The sequence below is a fragment of the Carassius gibelio genome, chromosome A14, assembly GCF_023724105.1.
Source record: "Carassius gibelio isolate Cgi1373 ecotype wild population from Czech Republic chromosome A14, carGib1.2-hapl.c, whole genome shotgun sequence".
Classification (NCBI taxonomy): domain Eukaryota; kingdom Metazoa; phylum Chordata; class Actinopteri; order Cypriniformes; family Cyprinidae; genus Carassius; species Carassius gibelio.
In genome coordinates, this window is record NC_068384.1 from 12,477,744 (window position 1) to 12,492,443 (window position 14,700).

Below are 14,700 nucleotides of genomic sequence, written 5' to 3' on the forward strand. Positions count from 1 at the left end.
TTGAGTGTTCAAAAGCGATTATTAATGGATTATGCTAATGTGATTATGGAAATGCTGTGATAAGATTATGGTAAGTCTATGACAGCAGATTTTAGTTTGTGAGATCTCATGTAATCCTACTGTACCACAAAACACTTCACTCAGCAGTAGCAATATATTCCTTCATTGCCAAGCAAATCATTAAGGATCATTTTAAATTTGAAACACTTTTATTGATTGCTGAAACATGAACTCTTTAACAATCATTTCAAATTCTGTTTTTTTTTTCATCAAAGTCCTGAGCGTTAAGTTCAACAACATATTTTTTAATTTGGTCAGCATATACTTTAGTGCTTTATTTTTTTTAAGCATAATATGTTCATAGTAAAAACAACACCAGATCCACTATGACCATAAGAATGCACATAGACACGGCATGGCATGCAGAAGCACCTACACGAGCAGAAAGAAAAAATTGTACGTTTGGGAAAGTTGGCAGCTTGGTTTTTCCCTTTTTTAATTGTTCATACTAATCTTTTTTTTTCGACTTGTGATTTTTATTGAAACTAAGGGACCTCATAGAGCCAAACATTTTCCTTCCAAGGTCACGGAACGATCTGGAACGGGTTAGAGGAGCTGATGGGGGAGGCGAGGGCGAGAGCGATGGAGACGAAAGAGGAGAAAGAGAGTGACTGCTCCCCTCCAGGCTCTGGGAGCGAGAGAGATGGAAAAGACTGGCAGTTGAAGAATGATGTTTCTGCTCCTTTCTCACAAGATTGCGAGCACGTTCAGAGCCCCGTCCTGCACGGCTGATCTCAAATGAGGAACGCCACTGATTGCTTTCCCGTTTCTGAGAATATGGCTCGAGTATTCCCTGAGACTCGCTTCGAAATAATGCTCTCCTGGACAACCGGAGGCTGGAACTCCGACTGTCCCAACTCGTACCTTTCTTTTTCGAGTTGTTCACTCTTTGATCTTGCCTACTGGATGATGTTTCTTTCAACGAGGTGTGCCTCCATCCAAATCCTCCAGCTCTCTCATCTCTCTCATCATAGTCCTCCTCTCGTCCCCTAAATCGTGTTTCAAACCCCTTCCAAAACTTTCCACCCTTTTTAGGTGTTTGAGTGCTCATTTCATCCTCCCATCCAGTGCCATAGTCTCTGCCTGAATAGCTACTAACCGTGGATGCTCGAATAAGTTCTCTCGAGGCATGTATGCCCTGGTAAAGCCTTTCTCCATCACCACCCCTCCTCCACCCTCTATCTTGAGGCCTCCACCCAGCCCCTGCGTTCTGCCGGAGGGAACCTCCACGAGGCCAAATAGGACCCTCCAGGGGGGAACTACACGGCTGAAAGCGTGGAAGAGAGCACTGAGATGGGGAGTCACGCTGAAATACTGAAAGCTGAGCAGGAGTGAAGGGTGAATTTGAAAGTAGCCGAGGAGGGGAGTGGACTCTGTTGTGGGAGGAGCCTGGAGAGGAGGCAGAGTCTGATTGATTATGAGGAAAATGCAGAATGGGAGAAGAAAGAGTGGGTGTGGGACCAGACTTGTCAGAATGAGGGCTATCTGACTGTGATGTCAGTGACGAATGACAATCCGAGTGTGAGACTTGTAGGCGATGCGGTTGAGATATGTAATCCTGTCCAGTGCCTGCACCTGCCCAGGTGGATGATGGTGGTGTTAGATTAGTTAGATCTAATCCAAATGGGTGCTGACATGATGACCGGGAGGAGTGCTGTATTGGAATGTTACTTGGAGAAGCAGATCCAACACCTCTTTCTCTTTCACTCCTAAAACAATCAGCATCCAACTCCACCCCCTCCTCCATCAAGCCAAGAACTACAGATCTTGGCAGGCCAGATACATGAGAGATTTCACATACAACTGCAGAGTCCTCGTTAAGTTTGGGAGGGCTGTCTAAAGCTTTGGTTGGAGGGCAACCCTCTGCCTCTTCCCTAGAGACTCCACTCCAGTCTAGTGACTTGGAGAATCCCATTTGCCCAAAGTTCTTTCCAGTTATCTCCAGAGACCCTCGATTGTTCACAGAGGAAGGGCAGGTGGAGATCCTTGGTCTCCTGCTCCAGTTTGGAGTGCTGGTGATGGTAGACGTCGAAGAGGAAGAGGAAGCAGTTGGAGTGACTATACCGGCGGAGAGATGCCCACACGATCCTGATACCTCATCTTTCACATTGTTACCATCAAAACTCAAAGCCTTGTTATGATTTGGATTCAGGTTCAAATTAAGATTTAAGTGGAAGCTGATGTTGAAGTCCTCCCCTGTCACTGAGGGTAAGTTTCCAAGGTTGATAGAATTTCTACTTGTGCGTTTACCAATACTGCTGAGGCTAACTCTCGCTGAATTGCCCATGATAGACTTACAAGGAGTAACACTCCCTCCTGACATGCTGGAGGAGGAAGCACTTCTTAGGTGAAGTCCCTCAAAACCAGCACCTGGAATGTTTATTTGGGCTCCACGACTGGAAGTTTCAGCAGCCACCCTGCAGTGATGCTGATGGACTAATCTGTTGATGTATTGCTCCAGCTGAGTAAAGGAAGGAGAAGCTGGGAGTTGGCCCTTCACAAGAGGTTGCTCAAGCCCTGGCTCCACAGGCTGCTCGCTCTCTGGACTGGGGGAGAGGCGTGTGGGGGAAGGGTCCTGGCAGTTGGTGAACAGAGGGCTCTGGAGGGCCACAGCATGAAGTGGACTAGGATAAGGGTACACCTCTTTTGTCTTCCGAGAAACTAGGTCAGAGCAAAATTTAGGGTCCAGCTGTGGACTGGAGTTGGAAGAGGGTAAAAGTGTGCCTGGGTGAATGCCTCCCAAACTGGAACAAAGGTCTGTCAGGAACATGAGGCTCTTGAACTCAAGGTCCCCTGTTCATAAATAACAACAAAAACTTTGTAATGTTATTTACATTCTTCTTAGTACACAATAAATTATGTAATGATTTTAATTAGAAAAAAGCATAAAATCAAAATCACAGAATTATTACAAAATGTATTATTTTCTTTAATAATACTTTTTTAAAGGGGTCATATGATGTTGCTAAAAAAGAACATTATTTTGTGTAATAAAATGTTTATGCGGTTTGAGGTTAAAATAAAATACATTATTTTCCACATACTGTACATTATTGTTTCTCCTACTATGATATTATGCTTTCTGAAACGCGTCTATTTTTACAAAGCTCATTGTTCTGAAAAGAGAGGTGTGCTCTGATTGGCCAGCTATTCAGTGCATTGTGATTGGTCGAGTACCATGTGACGGAAATGTTACACCCCTTACCATACTGTGATGACGTGTCCCCGTGTGATGAGACAAAACCAATAAAACCTATTCTAAACGAGGCATTTGCAGCATCCAGTGGGGACATAATTACTGATTATAAAGATTTATACCGTCTTTATATACATTTTGTTGCATTACTTAAACATAAAACCATTTCTGCATTTGTGATCGGAGAAACGACAAACAAGCGCTACTCTACAGTGACCAAAACTCTCGTTTGAATTGCATCATATGACCCCTTTAAAGGGTTAGTACCAAAATTTATTTTCGATGCTTCAAATCCTTCTAACTGACCCTCTGATGTCACATGGACTACTTTGATGATGTTTTTATTACCTTTCTGGACATGGGCAGTATACCATACATACATTTTCAGTGGAGGGACAGAAAGCTCTCGGACTTAATCTAAAATATCTTAAACTGTGTTTGTTCCAAAGTTAAAAGGAGGTCTTACCAGTTTGGAACGACATGAGGGTGAGTTATTAATGACATAATTTAGATTTTTGGGTGAGCCATTGCATAAATTGCATAAATATTATGAAATGTAAAAAATTTGACATTCCAAACTAAATTATCATTATTGTAAATAGTAATTATGCATATGATTTTTAATTCCTAATATTAGGCAAACAGGGATTGTCATTAAATGCTCATTACTATTTTACAGGATTTTTAAAGAATGATTTATTATTTACATTTCATAAAATGCAAATGTAAAAATACTACCATCATGTAGAATTACTTCTAACTATTTTTGTTTGTATAAATGGACAAAGGTTTTTTTTTTTTTTTTTTTTTTAGATCACAAGTCATACCAGTAGAAAAGGGCCTTCTTTCTTGTTTCTCCACTGGGCCCTCAGGACACTCCGTACTTTGAGATTCAGCCCCGCTCCAGTGAGTGGCACTATGATCGAGTGAGCGAGGCCTACAACTGACTTTCACTGACCCTCCAGGAGCCTCGCTGGATACAGAATAACAAGAGTCTGACAGAGAACTCCCACTGACCGAGTAAAAACCTGTGGACAAGAGAATGACAGATTGTTAAGGGGAGCAGTGCTTCAGGGGTGACATGATATAAATGATGGGAGTGCCATAAAAAGCCAGGGTTAATGTTTGCCAAAGTAAAAGGAGAACTGCCAAAAACAAAACCTATAGGTGTCATGTTGAAGTTGAAATGTCAAGACTGAATCTTTTGTTTCAAACAGAGCCTCAAGCCATCCAAACTGTGAGTCATGCACTTGTGTGAAATGTATTACTATTTCATGCAGGGCTCATTCCTCGGGAAGGGCTTAAAGGATAAATATCTTTTGATTTAGATATATCACATAGTTTCAATGATTGAGGAACCTCTACATAGTTTATCCAAAAGGTTCAATCTTGTAATTTGGGTCTCTTTAATTCCCCCAAGTCAGCATTCATGGATTTTCTAACTATAAATCTTAGTATTTAATTAATTTTCCTTTTCATTTTTTTTACGTGTGTCAGATTACTCATATTTTATACCAGTTTTGACCAACACTACTGAATAACATACCATACCAAGAATAACCAACTGTGACTAAATAATTATTTAATGCTCCAAGTGCCAAATACTAAAAAAGGGAAACAAACAATACTGTGGAACAATGATTAATCACACAATTTGTACTTTTGTGAATCAAAAGAACTTTAGAGATGCACCTCGATGAGAGATATTTCAGTGCCCTTTGCTACAGATTGAAGTATTCAGACAGACATTCTGAACTACTTTTTACAAAACATCAAAAGGTTTATTATTAAGGTATTTGGCGTATAAGCACCTGAGCTGGGTCTAGAGTCGCAGTCAAGCGGTGTGGTGCTAGGCAAGTCTGGAGTGGGAGAGGACAGCAGATCAGATGGGATGTCCCAGGACAGTGTAGACCAGCGAGAGCTTATCCCCTCTCCTGCAGTGCCAAGGCAAGACAGATCAGGGTTTGCAGGGGACAGACTCTGAAACAGATGGAGGAAGACCTCATTCACACCTGGTATTAACATATGATCATGATGCATGTGAATGCATTGCATTTGTAGCTCAACACTAATCCATCATGACGCATCTTAAGCAACAGCTAAGGACCGCCTACCCACCTGTCAATTGAGAAACATTCTAGAAGAAAATAATCTAGAATATGCAGACATGAACTGATATCAACATGCCGCATGTGCCACACAAACAAATGTTTAGTTAAAGGGATACTCCACCCAAAAAGAAAAACTCTTATAAGTGGGTTCATGAGTGTTGTGAAGCACTACATCAGATGGTTTATAGTTTAAAACTTTTAAAATATTGGTATTTTTCCTCACACACACCAATCGTTTCGCTTCGGAAAACATTGATTCATCAGTTGGTTTTACATGGATTAGTGACATTTTCACTTTGTGTGGTTTTAGAAGTGTTAGCTTTGAGGGAACCTAAAAAAAGAATGTCACATACATTTAGGACGACAAGGGTGATCAAAAAAAATTTAATTTTTATTTTGGGGATTTTATTTCATTTAATATACTTATTCACTCTAAAATAAGCATTCCCATCAAAACAATGTCCACAATTAAAATGAGATTTTATTTTGTGCTTTTGGTGCTCCATCAACATGCAATAGCACATTTACGTAAGCGAGTGTATGTGGTCCTGAATTCAGAGATCCTCTTCTCGAAATACGATCACAGCTGGTTACTGGAGGTGCATTTGAAACACATGTTAAAACCTAATATAAACAGCAATTTGTCTCAGCTGACCACTTGTGATCAGATTACCAGAGACTGATGTTAATACCAGTATAGAGTCAGGTATCTGTGATGTATATATTTACACACCTGTAATGAGAAGCCACATCATTAGCCAGTGACTTTATGATGTCTAAGCTTGCTTTTCTGAGAGGATTTTAAAGGACTAATAAACTGAGATCCTTCAAGGGAATGCTTTCTTTAAAGTTCAGAAGTTTTGAATCTCTTATCTGTGTGAAGTGTTTACTGGGGTTAGTTGTTTGTGATCCCCAACCTCCCCCAATCGTGAGGAATCTCCCTTTGCAGCACTTCTGAGGAATCCCATCAAACCAAGAGACTATTGTGCATATCCTGTTAAGTCCGATCAACCTTCTGTCAGACTTTTACAGACAATGCAGGTGATGCATTGGCGAAATGAAAAAAGTCGGGGGAGGGCTGTTAATAAGCAGAGAGCGGAGAAAGGCAGAAGATGAAACAAAGGAGAGAGGGAGAAAAGACGGGGGTATAATGGGTATTGAAAGAGACTTTGACCAGGCTTATCTCTGCTTCAGCAGTTTACCCACAATTCCTGTATCAGACTCTAAAAATATATATGGAACAAAAAAACGTTCAGAGTAAAGAGTGAGCAGGACATAAAGGTGGAGAACTCAAGAAATAGCACATAAAGAGACTAGATACTAAAGAGTTTTGAAGAAAAGTATAGAGCACAGGGGATGGGTTGCCTAGTGAGACGAACAGCATGAAGGAGGCATTTCTCATGTGAGAAGCCCTCCCAACCACCACCACCACCACCACCACTCCTGGATTTAACTGCCTCCCCCACTTCACTTCAGAGAACCGTCTCTTCCTGCCCTCTCTCTCCTTCTCTTTCTCACTCTCCTTCTCCTCTCCTCGCCCACACATCTGATTTAGCAGCAATACTTTAACTCTTTCTTTGCTGGTGGAATATGAACTAACACTTGCATTGCCACTTCCACATGCATTTTAGAAATCCCAGCTAGGACATGTTGAGGACTTCTGTTTCATTTTTAGTGCATAAAGATGTATAATTAGCCTCTAAAGTCCAAATTTGTTCATATGCACCCATGAATACATCTAGATAGAATCTATACTGCATTAACCCGGTACACAGTAACAGTTTTTTTTTTTTCATTTAACCGGGAGGGGAATTGGAAGCAGCATTTGGTCAATGGGGAAACCTGATATGGGTCTCATGCAGGATGCACTGGCCATTTTCCAGCTACCGATCAATTCATAAAGGAGTGCTCTGGCACATGGAAACTACATTATATGAGGCTAATGATCCAAACGGACATAAAATAATGGAAATAATGAGGTGAATATCCAGTCTGGTCATTGGTTTCATCGAGGGAGGAATTACTCATTCAATTCCCTCACTGACACAGGAAACCGCTTAATGTCGTATTTTAATAACTAGGTGAGTCTTGAGGGAGGCAGCAGGAAGACAGCTTTTCAGCCACTGAATCAGAGCAATCAACCCTTTGACTGAAAAACATATCATATATTGTAACAGTCTAATAAATCAACGTCAGTAAAATGAAAAACTATATGCTTATTAGCTATGAAATCGGATGCTGCATTCAGCCACTGCACAGAAGACCATCCTAGTGAGGGTTGCTGTTAATGGCACACCCCCGTTCTCAATCTTTCTGTCCATTTCCCTCCATCCTCTCTCTCCCTCGGCGGGTAGCAGGGGAGAGGTGATATCGGTGACGCCGACAACAGAAACATTTCTCCATGTGGTGTTTATGCAAATGGAAGCCGCGTAGGTGGAGAGGCAACAACATCGCCCGATGATGACTAATACTTTTGTCTCATGATACATATTGATGTTTCTCATGCACACATTTTGCTGGACTGAATGGCTACTTGTAAGTGTCCTTTAAAAGCCTTTTGAAATTGCGAAAACAATTTTTAATGCCATGAAAGAAACATTCTAATTATAGTATATGTAATTATATAAATGCCCTATAATAAATGAAGGACATGAGATATCATTTATGAGCTACTTGCCACTATTAAAAACATTTCATATTTGTGGCTTCACTTGAGTTCACTTGCACACTGTTCATTTTATAAAAACACACAATGGTGCTTCTATTGTCAGCTCTCATACACTTCCCCCCGATCTCTCATTACACAAGCACACTGCTCCTGTTATCAGTCCTCCATATCTGCTCAAGAGCCCTGCCACAGCAAACTTACTTGTCTGTGAAACATACAGAAAGTATGTGTCGATTAATAAGGAATTGATAGCCAGCTCTCTCTTAATCTAGAAAGCAGTATGTTATTTTTCACATGACCATGTTTAAAAAGAGCCCTTCATTTACAGCTGGCAACATTTGAGACGGATGCTAAAGTACATTTTCTACATAGCAGTTGCAATTAATTTAATATCAATGCAAATCTATTCAATTCTAAATATATAATGCATGTTAATGAATTGTTCATGTATATAACCATGCAAAATTTGTGCAAATTATTTAATTGCTATATATGATATTCTATATGAAACATTTTATTCTGTCTGCTTCTATAAGACTTCTATAATGAGAGTAATATTTGAGTAAATTGGTTATGTCCATTTTTTATGGAAATTGTTCACATGTTGTCCAATGATTCAACTTACCCCCAAACATGAAGCAATTACTTTTTTCTTCTAAGTAATATTTCAGTTTTCTAGTAGATTATTTCACATTTCACTTGATAGGATCATTTCAAATATATAATTGGACATATTTAGATCGTATTTTCCTTGCACAGGGGCCAACTTAAAAAACGACACAGCTTACCCCCTTCCCCCTATATATTTTTCATGAGACACTAGACTAGAAGGTATTTTGTATTGGCGCAATCAACATGCAGTGGCCCAAAATAGCTGTGCACTCCAACTCAACATTAAAACGCTGTAGAAAAAGAGGAGAACAATTGTGAACAATCCTGTCTCGGTCATGCAACCTGAGCTCCACTGGATGCCACTGTCACCGAAACGTTTAGCAGGTGCCACCAGCAGGGTTCCACCTCCATGAGGAGATCAAAGTTAAAATTACAAGGAACATTGTGTTCCTGTGGAATTTCCCACGTCCCCACTGACCTGTTGCCTGCGGGAGGTTGCTGCACCATCCTCGGTGGTGCTCTCCGGTTCTTCCCCCTGGTAAGCGGGTGCTCCATTCATGTCCAGTACCGCATCCACCATCTCCAGCTGTCGTCCTCTGAGAAGATCCAGCTCCATTATACCGGCCAGAGTGGCTTTCAGTCGCTCTCCAATACGAACCCGCTCGCTCCCTGACCATAGCGAATTCACGCAACCGCGGCGTCCGACCATTGTGCGCGCAAAATCGGTTTCGAGGCAAACACTGTGTTCGCCGGTGAACGGAAAGGCTCACTATTCGCCGCTAACCTGAGCACCGACTACCAATGCAGCATGAGCGCTGTGCGACATGAACAACACCGGAGCAGACGCTTAAAATTCAGAGTCAGTAACAATGTATCACGAAAATGCAGTGCGGTGGCGACTCAACTTTCACATTGAGTCACATGTAACAAAGGCAGACTTTTAAGGTCTTAATTTACACCCCAGAGAAATCCTTTCCCACTTAACCATTTGAGATCCCTCAAACATCACGTCAGCTATCATTCGGGATGATGATGATGATGATGATGAAGATGATGTGGATTGAATCATATGCCACAGTCTTGCACACAGCGCACCGCTGTGAAGAAAAAGAGTATGAACGGGGAGGAGTTAGACGCGAAAGCTCGCTGCTGATTGGCCGGGGAAGTTTTCGAACAGAATTGAGACTTAGGTTGACCAGCTTTTTTTTAAGACTCGGAATGTGTGTATCTGCTAGTTGTTACGATGAGCTGACTGACTTGTTGCCTAATGCCTAATATTTAATACAAACTTGAACTGTGTTTATTTCAGATCAAATTAAAACGAAATTAGCAGAACAGATTTTATTTATTCATCCCAGTGACTCGAATCTATTTGAATCTTTGAATTCGTTCACTAGAAAAATTATTTCGAACACGGAGGCATGCATCGAGTCAGTTCATGGAATGATTCGTTCACCTAAAACATTCACGAACCGCTACTAAGATAAATATTGGATTACTTTCAGCTATACGCATATAAAGAAAGAATAATGACCACATTGTGATTTAAAAGAGTATGCTGTTACTTTAATGACGTGTAGTATTTTGTACCCTGTTGTACTTTTCCAAAAGATCACATATCCACTTGGTTTTGTTGGTTTCAAATACCAGGTTCATGTATCGGCTGCTATGCGTTGAGAACTTCCACTGCAGCCACAAACGACAAAGACTGCTTCTAACCAGCAGGTGACAGTATCTGGCTGTCTAACAAACAAGATCTCCATCAGAAATCATTTAATCGCCTGTCATTCTGACACAAGGGGAGGAAGACAGTCAAATATAAGTTGGATGTTCCATATGTCAGTCCATGTTGGATAGCTATAGAGTTTAGTTTATACTGAAACCAAATCACAAATGAAAACATCAAATGAAAATAAATAGATAATATAAGACCCGTTTTAACAAGATACAATAATGTATGTAAAATCAATTTGTTATTTATAAAACAGTTATTGTGATTCATTTGTCTCTGAAAGAGTATTCTTAAGTTTGAACGAAATATATGAAACTGGCCTATAGCACAATATTTCTGCATATCAGTTTTTTTCCCCTAAAATAAAACTATTTTGACTATTCATAAGCAAACTTCCTGCTGTAAGCATAAAACTAAATGTGAAACCTCAAACTCTGGTAGTTCTCTTCCACTTCAGTTTTTTATCCTCTTTTCCCAAATGTATTTCTGTTTTTAAAATTTAATAATTTACATAATATATTTTTCATGCATTGCACTGATGTGAACACCTTTATATCTCAAATTAATAGCCTAACTTTTTAACCTGTTTTGAAATGTCAAGGTTTAGCTCAGTTTAACTTTTAAATAGTTAAGTTTAAACACTTTGAACACACTTTAACCCCTCAGTGATTCAACAAATATATACGCTCCTGGTGAGCCAGTGAGATGTAAAATGTTTAAAAAGTTTAGTTAGCAACTTGTATTTAGCCTATGTCAGACCCTATTTTGGCCTTGTTATTATTTCATATAATTTCCATCAGGCACATAAAGTTCACTGTTTATTTCGCATCTCTTTGACCTCACTGAGAGTGGGGTTATGGTGTGGATGGGCCTTGTGTGAAAAACTGGCTTTTGTTCCTGAAGCGCTTGGGTTCTGTTTCACTATGGTCATGCAGTCCATAACACCATACTAACTTCATTGTGTTTGGGTTAGGGTTAGTTCACCCAAAAATGCACATTCTGTCATTATTTAGCGACTCACCCTTGTGTCAGTCCAAAACTTAATCACATTACCTCCTCTTTGGAAAATAAAATATTTGTATGTTATTTTCTTGTAACCTTTTACATTAGATGTCTGTACACGATTCCTGAATATAGTTGTGTTATAGTTTTGTTTTAAAGTCTTGTTTTAACTTTTGACTACAATTCTGTGATTTAATCTCTTTTTCAGTGCAAAGAATGCTTTCAAAACGTCCTACACCCTGCGGCAGAAACGGTCTTCTTGAATATGCAGCACACGCTTGTGTTTGTCCCGTTAGTTGAGTTTAGGGAACGCCTTTTCTCACGTCTGTCACGTCTGTTGTTCACTGCAGTGTTACACGAACGGATGATTCGTAATTGAGCTGTCATGGCACTCTTTAAAAAAACAGAGTTGAACTTCAAATGACCAGTGTCTGTTCTGCTCATTTACAGCGACCGTTCATTATTGATCGAGCGCGAGGACGGGAGAGGCTCTGAAAAGGTTTTGAAGAGCTTATGTAACAGTTAATATCCTAATATCATCGCTAGGTCTTTAATTAGCGCAAGTACTTCTCGTTTTTTCACACCTCAGACTGTCCTCCTCCCACACACACACACACACGCACTCGTATAAAGGCCGAGCCCCGAGGCATTTGAGACGACCTCCACCCGTGGGTTCTTCGTCAGCCCAAGCACAGCTTCCTCGTACCTGAGCATCGTACAAGTCTCCAGCCTCGACAAACTTCAGTCAGAATGCCTCCCTACGAGAAATCCATGGAGATGATGCCTTTCAAGCAAAGGAAGTGCCTGGGTATGTCATGACATCAACATAAAACTCACTGACTCATCTATTTTGTCCCTTGATTTAGATTGTTGGAGAAATGTTTAATTCTATTTTATTTTTTAGAGTAAAATAAATGCTATATATATATATATATATATATATATATATATATATATATATATATATATATATATATATATATATATATACATACATAGCTCTTGTGGTTATAATAATTTCAGAATATCTCTGAAAAATTTAGATTCCTACACTTTTTTTTATATTTAAGTAAAGCAATTTTCAATTTTTTGGTTCTTCCAATTGCAGCAACAAGAAAAGATGAAGTCTGCACTATTCGGTCTAAGTTCCCCAACAAATTACCGGTAAGATACCTTTTTCAAATATGAAATAAAAAATTAAACAACAGCTTTTTTTCACTACTGAAATTTTGTTTTGTAATTTAGGTAATTGTGGAGCGATATCTTCGAGAGAAAAAGCTTCCCCTACTGGACAAAACCAAATTTCTTGTCCCGCATGAGCTGACATTAGGGCAGTTCCTCAGTCTGATCAGGTGTGTGGACTCTCTCTCTCTTTCTAAATTATATGATGCTGTTTTTAGCTGAATGTGTCAGATTTTGCAGCTCAAAAGACAATGAGTCATTACTTGTTTTCATGACTATGTGAATGTGTGTTGTATGAACAGTGAATCAGACCTGTGCTGCTGTGGCACGTTGCTTCAATCACAGGATAGATTTATGAGGCACCGCCTGAAGTTTCAGGAACATTCAAGCCATTATTTTCAGTAATGCTAATTTCCTGTCTTGCTCTTTCTTTTTCAGAAGTAAGATGGCACTAGAGGCATCTCAAGCTCTGTACCTACTGATCTCAGGAAAGAATGTGTCCTGTTTGTCAGCCAGCATGGGAGAAGTTTACTCACAGTTCAGAGACCCTGATGGCTTCCTCTACATAACCTATGCTTCCCAGGACATGTTTGGATGAAAAGACCTTTGAAAAATGAGCGTTACATATAGATCAAGTTACATACCTCCAGACTGATGCCTCTCTGAGATCATGTATTGCTGCTAAATGAAGACTCTCAATGTGCATTACACCTAAAACCACACAGACCACCAACACGTGGCCGAGAGGACTCTTCTGCCCTCATTTCTTAGTAGTTTAAGTTTCTTTGAGGCTAATGTTGAAGCATAATCAGTATCTTTGAAAGAGGTTACAACTGAGCTGTCTAATATGAAGAACCGTAAAGTGATGTCACTTGCACTACTTCTCAAGCCTCTCAGTCATGAGGATCCAACACAACAAAGAAAGTCCTGTCCCTGAAAGGACCTGGGATGTCCTGTCACAATGAGACAGGGTTTGTTCGATGCTGGTTTCCTTTCCTTATTCTTTCTGTGACTGTGCATCTGTTCCTAAAACAAATACAGAGGAGATGGACAAACAAAAAAAACTATTTAAGCACCTACTGGAATGTAAATGACTGCAAGAGTCATGTTGTACTCCGCTTCAAATGCAGTTAATGAATCAGTTTAGTTCTTTTAATTAAATGTCTGGTTTTATTTGATTCCATATATTCTGTTAATGTGGTTTATTCTGTTCAACGGGGAACTGAGATTAACATGGTGAGTCGTGACATACACTAGGGGGTAGGAATCTAATTTGCTTATCTTTTTTTATTTGGTTAGCTTAAAATAAACAAAATGGCCAGTAAGTGGTCATTTTAATACTCATAAACATGCACAGAGCAGTGAAGCAATTCTCTGCTAGAAATCTGAGTCATTGCTTTTAGTCGCACATCTCTTCTAATGTTTCATCACCCTTTTACACATGCTTGTTATTAACAAGCATCTCTAATAGAATGGTTTAGGTTACTGTGTCAGTAAGCAGGAGGTGCTAAACGGGTCAGGTCTAACAAATTATATGGCATTATAAGAATTGCATGTTAGTGTCTCTCACAATGCAACTAGGCTCTACTTTATCCCTATCTAGCAAAGGCATTTTAATTTAGGATAAAGCACGAGTTGATGGTGGTAATTTTAAACCCTTCACATCTGCATTCTTACTGTCACTTAAGACATTTGCACCTTCCTGCAAAGTGTGTTGTGAAAACAGAATGCATTAACTGAGAAATGCCAATGAGAAAGTTCAAACAGAGGTGAACTGAGGTTATAGGGCAGAATGCATGCTTATAATATACGGGGATATTAAAATGCACATATCACTGCCAAAAGAAAGTAGTATGTATATATATTAAATTAAGTACTGTTCAAAAGTTTGTCAAATTACATTTATTCCTGTGATGGCAAAACTGAAATTTCAGCAGCCATTACTCCAGTGTCACAGCACCCTTTAGAAATAATTTGCTGAGTCTTTGTCTACTAAAGTTTCTAAGAACACAGTTTACTTAAAATATTTGTAGTGACAATGCAAGTCTTCACTGTCACTTTCTTCAAAGAAATTTTACTGACCCCAAACTTGAGACATCTTTAGATGCATCTTAAATATTGTAAACAAAGTGGAACC

At 39.6% G+C, this 14,700-nt stretch overlaps 2 protein-coding genes across 2 annotated transcripts; one reads left to right on the top strand and one right to left on the bottom strand.

The window, feature by feature from the left end:
• Positions 1 to 190: 190 nt before the first annotated feature.
• On the bottom strand, positions 191 to 9,749 carry LOC128027511 (uncharacterized). The gene is made up of 4 exons (XM_052615194.1): positions 9,126 to 9,749; positions 5,068 to 5,236; positions 4,084 to 4,284; positions 191 to 2,853 (listed from the first exon to the last, which is right to left on the bottom strand). Exons 1-4 carry the CDS (start codon positions 9,354 to 9,356, stop codon positions 509 to 511), a joined length of 2,946 nt encoding a protein of 981 aa, XP_052471154.1. The 5' UTR covers positions 9,357 to 9,749; the 3' UTR covers positions 191 to 508.
• A 1,855-nt stretch (positions 9,750 to 11,604) lies between these two features.
• On the top strand, positions 11,605 to 14,449 carry LOC128027517 (microtubule-associated proteins 1A/1B light chain 3C-like). The gene is made up of 4 exons (XM_052615207.1): positions 11,605 to 12,189; positions 12,490 to 12,545; positions 12,627 to 12,733; positions 13,002 to 14,449. The coding sequence occupies exons 1-4, from the start codon at positions 12,132 to 12,134 to the stop codon at positions 13,159 to 13,161; spliced, it is 381 nt and encodes a 126-aa protein (XP_052471167.1). The 5' UTR covers positions 11,605 to 12,131; the 3' UTR covers positions 13,162 to 14,449.
• The last annotated feature ends 251 nt before the right edge of the window (positions 14,450 to 14,700 follow it).